Source organism: Hemitrygon akajei, unplaced genomic scaffold (assembly GCF_048418815.1).
Source record: "Hemitrygon akajei unplaced genomic scaffold, sHemAka1.3 Scf000042, whole genome shotgun sequence".
NCBI classification, from domain to species: Eukaryota; Metazoa; Chordata; class Chondrichthyes; order Myliobatiformes; family Dasyatidae; genus Hemitrygon; species Hemitrygon akajei.
The window spans coordinates 1,139,472-1,158,440 of NW_027331928.1; the positions used below are offsets into that span (position 1 = coordinate 1,139,472).

General features: G+C 49.3%; 1 protein-coding gene across 1 annotated transcript in view; it reads right to left on the reverse strand.

The window, feature by feature from the left end:
• Positions 1 to 18,015, reverse strand: part of LOC140720432 (uncharacterized) — a 30,375-nt gene extending 12,360 nt beyond the window's left edge. The window contains exons 1-5 of the mRNA XM_073035284.1: positions 17,882 to 18,015; positions 17,187 to 17,258; positions 16,054 to 16,173; positions 13,693 to 13,809; positions 12,366 to 12,557 (exon numbers count right to left, since the gene is read on the reverse strand). Coding sequence (XP_072891385.1) covers positions 12,366 to 12,557; positions 13,693 to 13,809; positions 16,054 to 16,173; positions 17,187 to 17,258; positions 17,882 to 17,948 — 568 coding nt within the window. The 5' untranslated portion in view covers positions 17,949 to 18,015. The remainder of the gene's footprint in view (positions 1 to 12,365; positions 12,558 to 13,692; positions 13,810 to 16,053; positions 16,174 to 17,186; positions 17,259 to 17,881) is intronic.
• Positions 18,016 to 18,969: the final 954 nt, after the last annotated feature.

Consider the following 18,969-nt stretch of genomic DNA (forward strand, 5'->3'; position numbering starts at 1 on the left):
TACCGGAGTACGAAGCTCCCTCCCTCCATCAACATCCGCCCTACTGACCAAGACCCAACACTTCAGCGTCCAGGTCGTCTCGGATTGTGTGTGTCTCTTGGAGATGGTGTTTGAGTTTGTGACCGGGTGGCGGGCTGAGGGAAAAGGAAGGAAGGGGCGGAGAGACGTGTCCAGGGAAATGGCGGTGCGATTGCAGCCATTGGAGCAAGTGGTGTGGATCTACACGGCCTGGCTGTCCATTTAGAGCTCTGCAGTGGCCCAGGGACGAAAGATCGGATAACCTCTGAAAGGGGGCTGGCGTAAACCCGATCACATTCTCCCCGCAATTACCTGTGAACACCAAGTGAGAGACTGGACAATGGGGGGAAACGACTGAGATGTGGAGGCCTGTAGGGAATGCAGTGGGTGACGGCGACGGGAGGGTCGTCCGGCATTTGTTATGACGGACACGGGGAAGTGTGCTGGGGAGGGAATAGATCACAGAGACGGGGCAGATTGCAGGGGAAGGGGGTGACAGAAAAGGGAGTGGTGTAGAGGAGGGAATGTGCAGGAACGTGTCTTTTTGACGGGAACTCGGAGGGGATCTGGAGTGGATTATGGAGACGGTGAGGAACTGTGTCGGTGTCACGCTGCTGGGTGTCGATGTGGGGCGCACTCTTGTCAACGCAAGAGATGTCGGTGTCACGGTGAGGGCCGTGTGGCTCGTTCACTGCCTATGCTGTTTGTGAAGTGGTCGTTCCCTGTGTTTCACAATCTATCGTCAATGTCCTTGATCTACCCCACCCCGTGATGGGTTCAAATCACTCTTTACTCTCCCTGCGGAACAGAGAACGTGAATCACCTAACAGAACGGACCAATCGGCCCGCAAAGCTCTGATATATCAATTAATGTAAATCACTTCTGCCTACACAACGTCCATCTGGGACACGTCAAAGTCTGGGAAAAGGCGCCAAAGCATTCGGTCTCTCACGACCAGACTACGTAACAGTTTCTTCCCCCAGGCTATCAGACTCCTCCATACCCAGTACCTGGCCTGACACCTTGACCTATTGTCCTGTTTATTATTCATTGTAATGCCTGCATTCCTTTGCGCACTTCATGCAGTCCTGGGTAGGGCTGTAGTCTCGTGTAGTTGTTGTGTTGTTTTTTTTTTCTCTGTGTTGTTTTTTTTAAGTAGTTCAGTCTAGTTTCTGTAATGTATCATGTAACACCATGGTCCTGAAAAACGTTGTCTCATTTATGCTATGTACTGTACCAGCAGTTAAGGTCGAAATGACAATAGAAGTAACTTGCCTTGACTTGACTTGATCTCCCGGCATTCCTCGCACACCCAGGTCCCTTGCAAAGAGCCTCTGGAACTACGCTCTCCCTGTGTTTGTCAATGAATCCAATGTGGCCAGTAAAGCCGCCCATCGCCCTTGAATTCTTTCCGCTTCATCACGATTAATGCAACCGAAAGCCGGAATGCTGAGGTAACGCTCCTTCCCGTCCTACAACCTCGTCTCTTTAGTGTCTACAATATCACAATTCAGGTCGTTCACCCCCTGCCCCAGCGCATCTGCATTTCCATATAGCCATATCACGATTACAGCATGGAAACAGGCCATCTTGGCCCTTCTAGTCCGTGCCGAACGCTTACTCTCACCTAGTCCCACCAACCTGCACTCAGCCCATAACCCTCCATTCCTTTCCTGTCCATATACCTATCCATTCTTTTTAATAACAATGTCGAACTGCCTCAACCACTTCTACTGGAAGCTGGTTCCACACAGCTACCACTATGTGTAAAGAATTTCCCCCTCGTGTTAACCCTAAACTTTTGCCCCTTAATTTCGTACTTCGTATTTCGTACAATACGACCTTCATGGAAACGTCGCAGCTTATAATATGAGACACAACAGTCTCAACCTTTTGCTTCCTGACATTGCCGGAGATCGTAACAACATCTGTCCCAAAGGACACTCTACTCTCAGTTTTGGCATTCTGCTTTTCATCCCTCTGCATCTCTAGTTTAAACCGTTTCATTCCCCCTCCTCAATGAAAACTCCCAGCTGAGATATTCGTTCCAGTTCAGTTCATTTGTAAACTGTGAGAGTTGCTCGTGGCAGAGAAAATGAAGGAGATGAGCAGCGTGGTGCAGTGTGGCGTGGCCTCCAGGCAAGAGTATGTGCTGCCCCCAAGCGTTCGCTCGGCAGATGGCAAACTCTGTTCTGGTCTTCTGCGAATTGCAGTGGCAGCCAAATGAACCCACAGAACGTCTTTTCCGTCCCATAAAATGAATCCCCTATCACAGCTGCTGATCTTATCTCATTCGCCCCCTTCCTTTCTGAACTACAGAACCAACCACAGAGACGTCATTTGTCAGACTTGCATCTACCCGGTCATTTGCAACGCTATCCCCCACCCAGAAGTATGCAAAGTGGTATACCTGTTATTGAGCTTTTTGGCCACAGGAGGGCGTGTAAACTGGACATGGCTGCTTAACCCTTTTCATCTTCCTCACTGTCACACAGTTTCCTTTGAACCTTGGGTCTAACTTCCTCCTTATCACCCGCTCAGTTTCCCAAATGATCATGAGCCCATCCAGTTCCAGTTCCAACTCCTTAACCCCGAGTGTTAGAAGTTGAAGCTGAATGCACTTCTCACGGGTGAAGTTGTCAGAGACACTGGAGGTCTCTCTGGCGTACCCTGTCTTGCAAGAGGAGCATTTAAATCTCCTGCCAGGCATGTCTACTGTTCTAACGGTTTAATTGTACAGAAGGAAATAATAAACACACTGAAAACAAACCCACCTACAATAAACCCTGTCTTTTTTTTTGCCCGTGATAATAAATCCACTTCACCGATTGGTTGTTGGGCGAAAAACGCGAGGCGCTGCTTTTTAAAGCATATAGTTGTCCCGCTCCTGATCTCTGTTTGCAGGCTGTCTCAGCGCCAATATTATAAGAATCTATGATTCCATCAGACACACACGAAGCGAGCCTTCCCCTCCCCTCCATCCCATCCCATCACATATTCCATATATCACAGAGTGGAACTCACTCCACACTATCGCATCACAAACTCCCAATGTCAGACACAGAGTTAAGCTCCCTTCACACTGTCCGATCACACACTACCAGGGTCAGACACAGAGTGAATCTCCCTCCACACGGTCCCATCACACACTCTCGGGCTCAGACACGTGAAGCTTCCTCGGCACTGTCCCATCACACTCTCTCTGTTACAGACACAGAGTGAATTCACTTCCCCATTTCTTCACGCACTCACTGTTCAGACATTGTTTAGTTCCTCTGTAGCTATCCCCCGCCAAACCAGCACAATAGCATCAAAAACTACCCAAGTCAAAATGAGATCTAACCCTACCCCCCACCCCCCACCCCCCGCACTCTCTTCTCTCAACAATACCCAGTACTCCACAATCCCAGTTGTCTGGAATCCTGTCCCGGAAAATATGAGTGCGCGTGACAGGATGTGGATGATTCAGCACGCACGTGCTCCCACTTTTAATCACCGATTCCCAATCCCGGGCTGGTGCCCGACCCTCTACAACAGGATGATAGGCTCCCTCATCCGGAAACCACAGTCTGTAGCGACGTTATCGAGCAACAGGTTGTGTGAAAAAAAAAGGGGCTGGTAAAGGGCTCAGACACACTAGGAGAATGAGAATAGACGTGGCAGTTAGAATACAGTGTTGGGAATTGCATGGTCTTGCAATTTCAAAAAAAAAACGTAAATTCTTTTCTTGATTGACAGAAAAATTTCAAAATAAATCTGCGGTACAGAGGGATTCGGCAGAGCTCGTGTAGTTTTCATAACTGTTTCACATGCAGATTGATGTGCCTCAGGGATCTGTACTCGGTCCAATGTCGTTTGTCATATACATTAATGATCTGGATGATGGGGTGGTAAATTGGATTAGTAAGTATGCAAATGATACTAAGATAGTTGGCGCTGTGGATAATGAAGTAGGTTTTCAAAGCCTGCAGAGAGATTTAGGCGAGTTGGTAGTGTGGGCAGAAAGATGGCAGATGGAGTTTAATGCTGATGAGTGTGAGGTGTTACATTTTGTTAGTAATAATCAAAATAAGACATACATGGTAAATAGTAGGGCGTTGAAGAATGCAGTAGAACAGGGTGATCTAGGAATAATGGTGCATAGTTCCCTGAAGGTGGAATCTCATGTGGATAGGGTGGTGAAGAATGCTGTTGGTATGCTGCCCTTTATAAATCAGAGCATTGAGTATCGGAGTTGGGATGTAATGTTAAAATTGTATAAGGCATTGGTGAAGCTAAAATTGGAGTACCATTGATAGTTCTGGTCACCGAATTATAGGAAAGATAGCAGCAAAATAGAGAAAGTGTGTGGACTAGATTTACTGGAATATTATCTCGGTTTCAGCACCTAAGTTAACAGAGAAAGGTTGAACAAGTTAGGTCTGTATTCCTTTTTTTTTTAGCGTAGAAGTTTGAGGGGGATTTGATAGAGGCATTTAAAATTATGTGGTGGACAGAGTTGACGGGGATAAGCTGTTTCCATTGAGAGTAGGGGAGATTCAAACAAGAGGACATGAGTTGAGAGTTAAAGGGCAACTGTTTAGGGGTATCACGAGGGGGAAATTCATTACTCAGTGGTAGCTGTGTGGAAAGAGTTTCCATTTGAAGTGGTAGAGGCAGGTTCGATTTTGTTATTTAGATGTTATTAAGATGGATAGGTAGATGGACAGGAAAGGAATGGAGGGTTATGGGCTGAGTGTAGGTAGGTGGGACTAGGTGAGAGTAAGCGTTCGGTACGGACTAGAAGGGCCGAGATGGCTTGTTTCTGTGCTGTAATTGTTATATGGTTATACGCTTATATGTTGTCATTCTAAGGCTTCCTAAGTCACAGGTGAGGCCACATTTGGAATATTGTGAGTCGGATTGGATCCCTTATCTAACTGGGGATGTGCTTACATTGGGGAGGGTTCAAAGGAGCTTCGGGAGAATGATTCCGGGATTGGAAGGTTATTATATGAGGAGTGTGTGATGGCTCTGGGATCACTGTCATGCTGAAGACTGAGGGGTGAGCCACTCGAAATCTTTTGAATATTGAAAGGCCACGAGGGAGTGGATGTGGAGAGGTTGTTTCCTATGGCAGGAGAGTCCATGTCAAAAGGCACACGCTGAGAACAAAGGACTCCGAAAGTAGTCCGAAAGTGGAAAGGCGATGTGCGGGAATTCCCTTCGCCAGAACGTGGTGAATTTGCGGGATTCAATGCCGCAGGCAGGCCGGGGAGGCCCAGCCATTTGGATGAGTTTCAGGCAGAGGCTGATAGGTTCTTGATTAGACAATGCATGAAGGGAGACAAGGAGCAGACGAGCGATCGGGGCTGAGAGGGATATGGATCAGGGATGGGGACACGGCAGAACAGACAGGCGATCGGGGCTGAGAGGGAAATGGATCAGGGATGGGGAAACGGCAGAACAGACGGGCGATCGGGGCTGAGAGGGAAATGGATCAGGGATGGGGAAACGGCAGAGCAGACGGACGATCGGGGCTGAGAGGGAAATGGATCAGGGATGGGTAAACGGCAGAGCATTCTCGATGGCCTAATTCTGCTCCGGTGTCGTTTGGCTTTAACTGAAGTTCCCGGGTTCCTGGCTGTCAGCGTCTCGGAGGATCTACAGTGGGCCAAACACCCTCACGCCAACATGAAGAAGGTGCAAACAACATCCACAGGGAACGTTTCCCTTCGGATGGATAACATGGATACGAGGGATGTTGTACATTTGGACAAAACCTTTCACAAGGTGCCACCCATGAGGCTGTTTACCAAGCTGAGAGCCTATGGTATTATTGGAAAGCTGCTAACATGGTTAGGGTTATGGTTGTCTGGTAGGAGGCAGCGAGTTGGAATAAAAAGGATCCATTTCTGTTTGGCTGACAGCGACTGGTGATGTTCTGAAGGGTCGTTTTTTTATGCTGTATAGAAATTATTTAGATGATGGATAGATGGCATTGTTGCCAATTCTGCTGATGTTACTAAGATTCTCTGTGGGGCAGGTAGCGTTCAGGAAAAAGGCAGAATGCAGAAGAACTTAGACAGATTAGTAGAATGTTCATTGGCAAATGGAATACAATGTTGGAAAATGCATGGTCGTGCACATTGGTTGCAGAAACGAATGTGCGGACTATTTTCTAAACTGGGAGAAAATCAAAAACAGAGAGATGCAAAGGGACATCTTCTTCCACTGCGCAATCGCATCTCTGAACGCACGAGAAATAACTCTACATTTTTGTGGTATTTATTAAAATTTGTAATTTACATTAATTTTACATCTTTGCGCCATACTGATGCTGCAAAAAAATCCAAGCTGTGTAACTGTCAGATAATAAATCAAATATCGATTCCTTTGCAAAACATCCGGTCTGAGTGGACAGAACACTTGGCCCGCTGGTCTTCACTGGTCAGGACACTGAGTACAGGTGTCGGGAGGTCATGCTGCAGTTGTACAGGATGTCGGTGAGCCCGCACAGTTTTGGTCGCCCTGCTCTGTGTAAAATGCTATTGAGCCAGAAAGAATGAACAGGGAGATTTTCAGGAATATTGCTGGGACTCGAGTAACAGAGATGGAGAGAGGAAGGGGTCTTTATTCCCTGGACCGTAGCTGTAACCTTACAGCGTTGCATAAGCTCAAGAGGGGCACAGACAGTGGGAATGCGCACAGACCTTTACCCAGAGTAGGGGTATCGAGAACCAGACGGGACAGGATTGAGGTGAGAGTGGGTGGAAAGGAGAAAGAGGGATGAATCCGTGAGGCGGAGGTGTTAGAGGAAACTTAGAGGGGAGGGAGAGAGTGTGGTGGAGAGGGAGAATCGAGAGAGATAGAGAAAAGATGTTGGATGAGAGAGCGGAGAAACAGCAGGCGGAGAAAGGTCGAGGAAATAGGGTGAGGAAGAGCGGGATGGGGGAGGGGTGGCGAGAAAGAAGGTCATAGATGGGGAGAGGGGCTTGTCCATGTGTGGCGGGGAGAATGGGCTTGCGAAAGAGGAGATTAGATCAGCAGGTAGGGTCAGAGACAGCAGGGGGGATTTTGAGAGGATGGGTGAGTGAGAGTGGAGGAGAGATAAGGAAGTGAAAGACAGGGTAATCATATGATTCAAGTCGGCTCTCCGGGCTGTTGACAGAGAAGCTGGATCTTTGCAGGAATATCTGGGCGGGAGGACGCGGACTTCTCGCAGATGAAATGGTGATTATCATGAAGGCAATTGCCACCCCATTTATTCGATTGACATACACTGCAGGAGGAGCTTCCAGAGGAAATCTTGTACAGCCGACCAAAGTCAAAATTCCTATTAATAAATGGTTAAAAAAATAACTTTGAACAGAGATAAAACAGATCCGGCGCGCAAAGCGAAACCGTCGCCAAACTAGTCCCATTAAAGTACGCAATCGCCACAGTCCTGTGTCGTTCCCAAAATAATTCCAGTATCCCAATGTCTCCCCACTGCTCTGTGTCAGTCAAGAAATTAATCCAACTACACCACCTCCCCCACAGCCTCCGGCCAGTCGTCCCGCGGTCCCCACAGTCCTGTGGCAGTCCCAATGTGAATCGAACACACTCACTTTCTCCTCTCAGATCTATTTCAGTCCCCAAACAAATACGACTCTCCCATCCTCCCCCCTTAGACTTACGCGGTACCGAAATTTGTCACACAGACACACTCTCTTCATGCAACCCTGTGTCGGTCCCCAAATGCATCCCACGACCCTTCCTCTCCAGACAGTTCATGTCCTTCTCCAGGTTAATCTCATTGCCCCTCACCGCTCCCTCAGCCTTACGTCAGTCCGCAATCTGCACCCACTGACCGGCTCTGTGCCCACATCCCTGTATCAGTCTTGAAATTAATCGACTTGTCCCACACTCTCCCCTCAAATCAGTGTCAGACTCCAAAGTGAATCTGCTGCATTACTCTCTCTCACAGAGCAAGACCTGTCGTCAAACTAATCCGAGTCTGCCTCCTTCTCCCCACAGCTGTGTCAGTCACCAAAATAATTCCACTGCATGTACAAATCCCCACAACCCTTCGTCAGTCACCAAAATAATTCCACTGCATGTCCAAATCCCCACAACCCTGCGTCAGGCACCAAAATAAACCCCAGAGGCCACTGACAATCGCCAAAATATTTTACTGCCCTGTCCCGCAGCAGACACATACCGCTCCCTAAACATACTCCCCTTGTATCATCCTCTCCCGACAAAAAATCCCATCACCCCGCTTTCTTCCCACAAACCTATTTCAGTTCGTAAACTAATCCCATGTTCTCCCCACAGGACAGTGTCAATCCCCATCTCCCAGCCCACAGATCAGTCCAAATCTCACCCGGTCGTGCACTGACCAATCCAGTAAACGAGGTTTTGGGGGACAAGAGAGCGGGAAACAAAACTCTGTAAAATTAAATTCCTTTGATTAATGCTGAGAATCGAAAACTATTTACGGAAGAGTGTGATGGGACGGTATGGATGGAGGTTCTCACTGTGACTGAGCCCGGGAATATTTTTTGGGAAGAGGTGGTGGGAGATTCACTCTGTGTCTGACCCCGGTAGTGTGTGATTGGATAGTATAGAGGGAGCTTCACTCTGTGTATAACCCCGGGAATGTATGATGAGGAGGTGTGAAGGGAGCTTCACTGTGTGTCTGGCCCGGGAATGTTTCATTGGACCGTGTGGATGGAGCGTCACTTTGCCGTCCCCAGGCAGTGCGTGATTGGACGATGTGGAGGGATGTTCACTCTGTGTCTTTCCCCTAGAATGTGTGACGAGCTGGTGGGGAGGGAGCTTCGCTCTGTGTCAGACGCCGGGATTGTGAGACGGGAGTGCATTGTGCGTTTTCATTCTGTGTCGGACCCCGCGGGTGTGTGATGATTTCTGTGCGACTGCGGGATCTTCTCGTGCTGTGACACATACCGCTTCATCCCTTGAATTGATTTCCAGCAGCCTTGAATCAAGGTTTGAACATTCTTGAATCGCTCTGCGGAAAGATGTTTCAAACGTGGATACGAAATAACACCGGTCTTTATTTGTGACCCAGTCTTCGGAACACGTTTGCTCTGGAAAACAGGAACAAGGAACAGTGAGACTCCTTTCGTTCCCTCCCACCCTTCAGAGAGAATCTCCCTTCTCACTTTCCCCATCACAGACATCCGGTGTGCCACACAGAGTGAATTTCAATCCATGCGTTCTCATCACGAACAGCTGAGGTTAAGAACAGAGTGAATCTCCCCACACACCGTCCAATCAAACATTAACAAGGATCAGGCACAGGGATGTTCCCCCAAACCATCCATCACACACTCCCGGGGTTAAAACACAGAGAGAATCGCGTACCACACTGTCCTATCGCACATTAACAAGGATCAGGCACAGTGAACTTCCCGCAAACCATCCATCACACACTCCCGGGGTCAAGACACAGAGTGAATCGCGTACCAGACTGTCCAATCGCAAACACCCGGGGAGAGACACAGAATGAAGTTCCGTCCACAACGTCCCATCACAGATTCACAGGATCGGGCACAGAGTGAAAATCCCTCCACATCGTCCATCGTAGAGACTGCCAGCAGGCACAGATTGAGGCTACCTTTCCCCCTCCCCTGAAACACTCACGCTGTCAGACACAGACTGATGCTCTCTCCACATCACCCCATCACACACTCATGGTTTCACAAACGGAGCGATGCTCCCTCCACACCGTCCTATCACAGACCCCTCGATCAAACACGGAGTGAAGCTCACTCCACTGCGCCTCGTCACGCAGCCTCTGGGTCGGTCACAGGGTGGAGTTCCCCCACACTCTCCCATCGCACACACCCGGGATCAGACACGAAGTGATTTTCCCTCCAAACCGTCCCATCACACACTCTCAAGCTCAGACACGCAATGAAACTACCTCGGCACCGTCCCATCACAGGCACCCAGAGTCAGTTATAGAGTGAAGGTTCCTACAGGCCATTAAATCACAAACATCCTAACTGGGCAGACACAAATTCGGGTTCCATCTACAATGTCGTGTCACACATTCTCGAGGACAGTCGAAGAATGAAGCTCTTGTCCCACGGTCCCATCATACTCTCCCAGTGTCAGACACAGAGTGATGCTTCTTCCACTCTGTCCCATCATACTTCCCAGTGTCAGACACAGAGTGATGCTACTTCCACACTGTCCATCATACTCTCCCAGTGTCAGACACAGAGTGATGTTCCTTCCACACTGTCCCATCATACTCTCCCAGTGTCAGACTCAGAGTGATGCTACTTCCACACTGTCCCATCATACTCTTCCAGTGTCAGACACAGAGTGATGCTACTTCCACACTGTCCCATCACACACGACCGGGGTTAGCCTCAGACTGAAGATTTCACCCCACCACACTATCACACACTCCTTGGGTCCAACATGGAGTGAAGCTCCCTGCGCACTCTCCCATCATACAGCCCTGCGGACAAATACAGAGCGAAACTCCCTCCACACTACCCTATTACACCTGTTCGTGATCAGTGAGGAAATTGTGTACAGTTCTGGTCAACGAATTATCGAAAAGATGTCAACAAAATAGAGACAGTACAGATCATTTACTAGAATGTTACCTGGGTTTCCGCAACAAAGTTACAGAGAAAGGTTAAACAAGTTAGGTCTTTATTCTTTGGAGTGTAGAGTGTAGAGTGGAGCAGGTTAAGACCTACAAGTATCTGGGAGTACAGTTAGACGAGAAGCTAGACTGGACTGCCAACACAGATGCCTTGTGCAGGCAGGAAGGCACAGAGTCGACTGTACTTCCTTAGAAGGTTGGCGTCATTCAATGTCTTTAGTGAGATGCTGAAGATGTTCTATAGGTCAGTTGTGGAGAGCGCCCTCTCCTTTGTGGTGGCGTGTTGGGGAGGCAGCATTAAGAAGAGGGACGCCTCACGTCTTAATAAGCTGGTAAGGAAGGTGGGCTCTGTCGTGGGCAAAGTACTGGAGAGTATAAAATCGGTAGCAGAGCGAAGGGCGCTGAGTAGGCTACGGTCAATTATGGAAAACCCGAACATCCTCTACATAGCACCATTCAGAGACAGAGAAGCAGTTTCAGCGACAGGTTGCTATCGATGCAATGCTCCTCAGACAGGATGAAGAGATCAATACTCCCCAATGCTATTCGGCTTTACAATTCAACCGCCAGGTGTAAGATATGTTAAAGTGCCGGGGTTAGGACTCAATGTATTTAAGTAAACTACTTAAGAACTTTTTAAAAGCTATTATTAATGCTTTCTGAGAGAGTGATTTAGATGCATATCATATTTTTCCTGAGTTAAGTATTGTATGTAATTAGTTTTGCTACAACAAGTGTATGGGACATTGGAAAAAAAATGTTGAATTTCCCCATGGGGATGAATAAAGTATCTGTCTATCTATCTAGAGGGTTGAGGGCGGACTTGACAATGAATTTAAAATTATGAGGGGGATATATAGAGTTGACGTGTATAAGCTTATCCCATTGAGAGTAGGAGAGATTCAAACAAGAGGACATGAGTTGGGAATTCAGGGGAAAAACACACATGACGCCCCCCCCCCAACAAAACGCACTCATTCAGCCCCTCTTCCCACCATAGCTTCCCATCAGAGGCACACTATGTCAAACACAGAGTCCTATCATACAGACACGGGTTGAGACACAGATTTAAGCTCCTTGCACACCGTCCGATCACACACTCACACGGTCTGACGCAGATTGAATCTCTCTCTCCACGGAACCATCACAGACACCCGGGGTCAGACGTAAATTGAAGCTCACTGCCTTTCGTGCACTCACACCGTACAGTCACACTCTTACGGGGTCGGATTCTGGGTGTTTCTCATTCCATACCGTCTCATCACACACTCCTGGGGTCTGACAGAGTGAAGCTCCCTCTACACCACCCCTCACACACTCCCTGGGTCAGAGAACAGAATTTTGATCTCTCCACAAAGTCCAATCACACACGGCCTTGGTCAGACACAGTGCGAATCTCTTCTCCACGGCTCCATCACACACTCCAATTGTCAGACACAGAAATAAACACCCTCAGCGCACATTACAAATTTCAGAGGGAGAGTGATTCCCCCTGTACATCTTCTCAGCGCACCACACAGCAAAGTACCAGACACAGAAGTAAGCTGCCCCCACACGGCCCCATCCCAGACTCACCGGGTCAAACACAGAGTGAATCACCCTCCATACCTTCTTTTCACACACTCCCGATGTCAAGCACAGAGTGACGCTTCCTCTCTCCATGCCTGCCCTGTGATGAGGAGCGGGTGAAAGAAGGGGATGATGCCTCACCTCCTCTACTGGTCAACAATTCACAGATTTGAGCTTTGGTTTCGTTGACAGATCTGTATTTCGTTTCCATCTCAGTGAACTGGTGACGGAGATCGCTGTGCATTCGTTTAAGATCGGATAGGTTAGAGTTGAGCGCAGAGAGTTTGGATTGAAGGGTTGAGTTTAACTCATGGTAGTTTCGGTCGGAGGTAAACTGAGACTGAGGAATCTGTGATACTGAGAGAGATGGTGAAGGAAGTTTAGAGTTTACAGTGACACGTGAGTCAGCGTCACGCTACCGAACGGGTCACAGAGAGTGTTGTGTCAGTGTCACGATCCGTTGGTGGCACAGTGAGAGGCGTCGGCGCCACCTTAGGGGGCGTGTCTATGTCACGCTGTGGGGTTTATCAATGTCCCGGTGAAGGTTTTGTTGTTGTTCCCGTGGCGTTCTGCGTCAGTATCTTGCGGGGCATGTCCGAGTTGCTGTGAGGGCTGAATCGTTGTCACGGTGGGAGGTGTGGCTGTGCCCAGGAGACAGGTGCACCGGGGTACAATGAAGTGTATCGCGATGGCAAGGGGACGAAAATGTTTCATTGAGGGGCCTTGTGGTGTCAGGATGTTTGGAGTATCTGTGTCATGGTGTGGGGTGGTCTGATCTCACAGAGAGGGGTATGTCTGTGTCACGGTGAGCGAGGTGTCATGGCTACAGTGTGTGTGTGAGTGACACGCTGATGTGTGTGTTGGTGTCACGGAGAGTACTAATGTCGGTGTAATTGTGAATTAGTAGGTTTGCCTGTGTCAGGATGATGTGTGGGTAATTGCCTCAGTGAGTGGTGCATCTCTGTTATATTGAGGGGTGATACGGTCTCGGTAAGGGGTTTTAAAGTGACTTCTGAGTGTTTGTCACGATGCGGTGTGGAGCGGAACACGTTGAGGAGCGTGAAGGTGTCACGGTGTACGGTACCTCAGTGTCACGTTGAAGAGCGTGTCGGTGTCACTTGAGCAGATTACCAGTGACACGATCAAGGGCATGACGATGTTACAGTGAGGGGTACGTTGCAGTCAGTGTGACTGCCCCGTGTGTGTCACGGCGGTGGTCGTGTCAGCGTCGCGGTTAGGAGTGTATCTGTGTCCCGTTGAAGGTCGTGACCATGCTACGGTAACAGCATTGTTGATGTTATGGTAAATGTCGTGTCGGTTTCAGAACGAGCTTGATTGTGTTACGGTAAAGGTCGTGTCCGTGTCGTGCTGAGGGGTTTTCGTCGGTGTTATGGTAAGGGGCGTGTCGGTGTCACTGTGGTGTTTTACAATAACAATTCATTCCACTCTCTTTATTTACAGTCTGACTCCACCCTGAGCCCGTTCCACTCACTATGGATCGAGAGACCGACCACTATCACGATGAGGGCTGACGTAACTAGGCAGAGTAGGCAGATCAGACGGTGCCGTCTATTTCCGATCTTCACTTTGGACTTCCGTTCTTGCGCAGCTGTGGAGAGAGCACACCAGTATAAGACCATAAGATATAGTAGCAGAATTAGGCGATTAGGACCATCGAGTCTGCCCCGCCATTCAATTATGGGCCGAAGGAATTCTTCCAGTCATCCTCACTCCCCTCCCGACTGCAGTACCCATTAATGCCCGGGCTAATCAAGAGCCTATCTGTCTCTGTACCCAATAATTTTGCTTTCACAGACGCTCGTGGCAACAAATTCCACAGATTTAACAGCCTCTGAACAAAGTAATTTCTCCGCATCTCAGTTCTAAAAGGACGTCGTTCAATCCGGAAGTCGTGGTCACTTGTCCTAGAATCGCTTACCATTGGAAATAACATTTCCATATCTAAACTGTTCACGCTTTGAAGATTCGGTAAGTTTCTATGAGAGGCCCCCTCATTCCCCTAAACTCCAGGGAATACAGCCCAAGAGCTGCCGGATGATCCTCATACAGCGACCCTCTCATTCCTGGAGTCATTCTCCAGAATCTTCTCTGAACCCTTTCCAAAGTCAGTATTTATGAGAAGCCCAAAGCTGCACACAATACTCTCAGTGTGGTCTCACGAGTGCCTTTTGGTGCCTCAGCATCACATCCCTGCTCTTATATTCTCTACCTGTATGTCAACATTTCATTCGCTTTCTGCACCACCAACTGATCTTGGGGGTTAACCTTTAGGGTCTCTTGCAAAACTACTCCCAAATGCCTTTGCAACTCTGCATTTTAAATTCTCTCACCATCTAAATAATAGTCTGCTTGTTTATTTCATCTTCCAAAGTGTATGACCATTCACTTTCCAACATTGTGTCTCATTTGTTACTTCCTTGCCCATTCCCCTAAACCATATATGTCAAACTCAAGGCCCGCGGGCCAAATCCGGCCCGCGGTGGAATTATCTTTGGCCCGCGAGATAATATCTAATTACTATTAAAGCTGGCCCCAGTAATCGAAGCGCCTATGGCGTATGATATGGCTACTGCACAATTTATTCAGGTACCAGGTTTTCAGGGTTTTTAGTGTTTATTCGGCAGTCTTGCTCGGCAGTCTTCTTCTTAAGAAACGGAATTTGTAAAGTGAAACACTTTGTAGTTATAGCAGAGACTGAGACACATGAGAGCAGGCTGAAAAAAACGGAGCCAACGAAAGCTACGTTCGCACGCGTCCGACTGATCCGGCCCGCATGAAGCTGCATTTTGCTCAATCCGGCCCGTGACCTAAAATGAGTTTGACACCCCTGCCCTAAACTATCTGCGTCACTCTGTAAGCTCACTGTTTCCTCAACACTTCCCGCTCCTCCACCTTTCTTTGTATAATCGGCAAATTCTGCACAAGTCCATGAATCCCATGGTCCAAATCTTTGACAGACATTGTAGAATTCAGCGGTCCCAACACCGATCCGTGTGGAATTCCACTGGTAACCGGCAGGCAGCCAGAATAGGATCCCTTCACTACCACTCTCTCTTTTCTGCCGATCAGCCAATGCTCCCCCCGTGCTAGAAACTTCCCTGTAATTCTATGGGCTCTGATCTTCATAAGCAGCCCTATATGCGGCACATTGTCATAGGCCTTCTGAAAATACAAATACACTGTCGATTCCTGAAAGATCATTGTTGATCCCTCGGCAATCTCTCTGCCTACTTCCTTCAGAACCCAAGGGTACATTCCATCAGGTCCATGAGAATTAATCCAAGTCACTGACATCCTCAGTTACTTTCAGCCGTAATCGCTGAGAGTCCAAATTCCTTGACTCGGCAAAGGCTGAGAAGTGTCTGACTGATTCCTGAGGTGTTTTACTCTCTCCTGTGCGATTGATTAAGTTGGAGTTCTGGGTGTTGTCTCCGTCAACTTCATTTGGGTGTTTGACTGTGTCCCTCGGGGGAGGCTTATCCAGAAGATTATGATACAGGGGACACAGGGGGAATTGACCGTCTGGATTCAGAGTTTATTATTTTTCACAGTTGTATTATTGTTTTGCCGGCTTTGTTCTCTTCCCGCACATCAGATACATGACGGGCTGAACTCTTCCATTCTCCAGCCGGATCTGTGACTGATCTGTGTCGCAATGAACTCTTTTTTTTTGCCACTTCCCAACATGATCCACAAGAGCACCTATCTTCGCATCGGGTGCAATTCACCAACTCACCCACCTACAGTTTCAACCAGCTGATTTAAAAATTGGAAACAATTGGCAAATGACACCTGACGATTCCATAATGGCGTCACTACTGTGAACTCTGACCTGTCTGTGGAGTAGTCGGTAGCCCTCCGGGTCCTGAGGCAATGGGAGGATTCTCGTCCTCGTCGATGAGCGGCTCGTCTTTCCGAATGTTCAGCTCTGAGTAGGGGGAGGTCAGGCCATCTGGGAGGGAGAGTCGGACAGGCAGATTAGGGAGAGATTGAGACAGCGGGAGAGAATGGGGGAGAGACACAGGGGGAGAGAAGAGCCAGCAGAGAGGGGTAAGCGAGAGGGAGAGAGGGGTAAGCGGGGGAATGTGAAAGAGAGGGAGCAGAGAGAGTGGGGACGGGGAGAGTGGGGAAAGGGAAGTAGATAGATGGGAATGTCAACGGAGAGAGCAGGAGTTGTAGAACGGGAGAGATGTGGAACAGTCAGAGAGAAGGGTTGGGAAAGGGGAGAAAGCGTGAAAGTGTGGGTAAAGGAAAGGAAATAGTGGGCCAGGGAGGAAGAAAAGAGGATGAGAGAGGATCAGTGTGTGAGAGACAGGCGAAGAAAGAGGGAGGCAGGGGAGAGAGAGGAGAGAGCGTGATGAGAGAGTTGGTTTGGAACGCGGTCAGTTCCTCACTGAATCTTGCCACTCTCCTCCCTCCTCGCCAGTCTTCCCAAGGTGTTTCCTGCTCACCGGCCATGCCACAACACTCCCTGCTCCCTCACACGCCCCATCAGACAGCTCCCCTCCTCAGTGTCCCCAATTTAACCCCCTCTCGCGGTACTCCCACCACACAAAAAAAATCATGGCATTCTCTGCACCGACCCCACCTAGAGCAACTCCTCATTCATTTCCACAGCCCTCCCTCAGTACCACCCAGCCTGTTGCTCTGCCTCCACTCCGACCCTTCCCAGTGCGCTCCTTCCTCACCGACCCTCCCATAGAGCCCGTCTCTCATTCCTTTCCACAGCCCTCACTCTCTACAACCCCGCCTGTTGCTCTGCCTCCACCCCGACCCTTCCCAGAGCGCTCTCCCTCCTCACCGACCCTCACATAGAGCCCGTCTCTCATCCAGTCTCGCACGCATTGCACCTGACCTATTGTCTAACAGGGAACAATCAGGGTTAACTGTGCGCTTGGGATGAGATTTCTCGACAGGAAGATTCACATCAAATGAACAGTGTCAAACAAACAAAGTGAAACTGACCTCCATTCGACCGGACCTGGGGAACAGAGTGGGATTTGAAATGAAGTTCCACATACGATACATAAGGTTTAGCTGGGGACAGAATAGTGAGAGTCAGAAACAGGGTGAGGCTCCCACCACACACGCCCGGTGTCAGACACAGAGTCAATCTCCCTCCACACTGTCCCGTCACACACTCTTGGGGTCAGACACAGAGTGAAACTCCCTCCACACCGTCCCATCACACAGTCCCGGGGTCAGACACATGGTGAATCTCCCTCCACACCGTCACATCACACACTCCCGGGGTCAGACACAGAGTGAATCTCCCTCCACACCATCGCATCAGACACTCCCGGTGTCAGACACAGAGTGAATCCCTCCACACCGTACCATCACACACTCCCGGGGTCAGACACAGAATGAATCTCCCTCCACACCGTCCCATCACACACACCCGGGGTCAGACACAGAGTGAATCTCCCTCCACACCGTCCCATCACACACTCCCGGGGTCAGACACAGAGTGAATCTCCCTCCACACCGTCCCATCACACACTCCCGGGGTCAGACACAGAATGAAGGTCCCTCCACACGGTCCCATCACACACTCCCGGGGTCAGACACAGAATGAAGGTCCCTATACACACCCCATTACACACTCCACGGGTTAGAAACAGACTGAAACTCCCTCCCTCTATCTCTGCCCCACTCACCTCCCGATGGAGACGGTGAGTCCGGTTTTACAAGTTGCCTTTTCATGGACATCTCGCTCTTGGCCATCCTATCGAGAGTCCGCTGCGTCTCTGAGCTCAGCGAGGGGAAGTAACCGTTGTCAGAGGAAGCCTGTGTTGACGTGGATCAGAGCGACACAAACAAACACCGGATGAGCAGCTGATGAAGACAGGAGCCGAGAGCAGAGGGAGGAAGCGCTGGGGAAGAGAGAGATTTAGATTGTGAGGGGGGGGGGGGGGATGGCCTGTAGCGATGAGAGTTGCGCGGGGAGGAGTAGTGCGAGTGGGGAGAAACATAGGGAGGGAGAGTGAGGGGAAGGTTAAGATTTGGCAGAAAGATAGTCGTGAGTGACAGGGTTAAGAAAAGGGTATCACTGCAAGAAGGGGAGGACAACAACTGGGATGCAATGGAGGGAGGATTGTTGGAGAGCTTGAATTTCGCCCCTCTCTCCAACTCTCTGCTTTTTCCTCCAGTGCCTCTCTCTCCTCTGCCTGTCTATCAAATCCTCCACTGAAAGCAAAGGGGGAAGTGAAAGGAAATGGGGGCTTTTGAAATAGGGTAATTGAAGTGGACAAAGGGGTGGTGGTGCGGGAGGCGATGTGCTGTAGCAGTTCAGTGTCTGTGTCTGTGTGTGTGTGTGTGTGTGTGTGTGTGTGTGAGAGAGAGAGAGAGAGAGAGAGAGAGAGAGAGAGAGAGAGAGAGAGAGAGAGAGAGAGAGAGAGAGAGAGAGAGAGAGAGACAGAGAGAGAGAGACAGAGAGAGAGAGACAGAGCCTCGACATTGGCCGAACTATCACTCCCGGGATCAGACATTAGTGCAGTTCCTTCCATACCGTCCCATTGCACAGTCCCGCGGTCAGACACAGAGCTAAACCGACGCGTCACAGTCCGATAACACTGTAACGGAATCAGTGTGTCTGTCTCAGACATAATAAGTGTGTGTGTAAGGTCAGAGGCAGAAGTGTGAATGGATGGGGAGGAGAGGTAGGGCTTTACAGGGAAGATGAGTTTGCAGTCACTGGGAAAAAGCGGTGAGAAACTACACGACCGGCCTATACACACAGAGACGT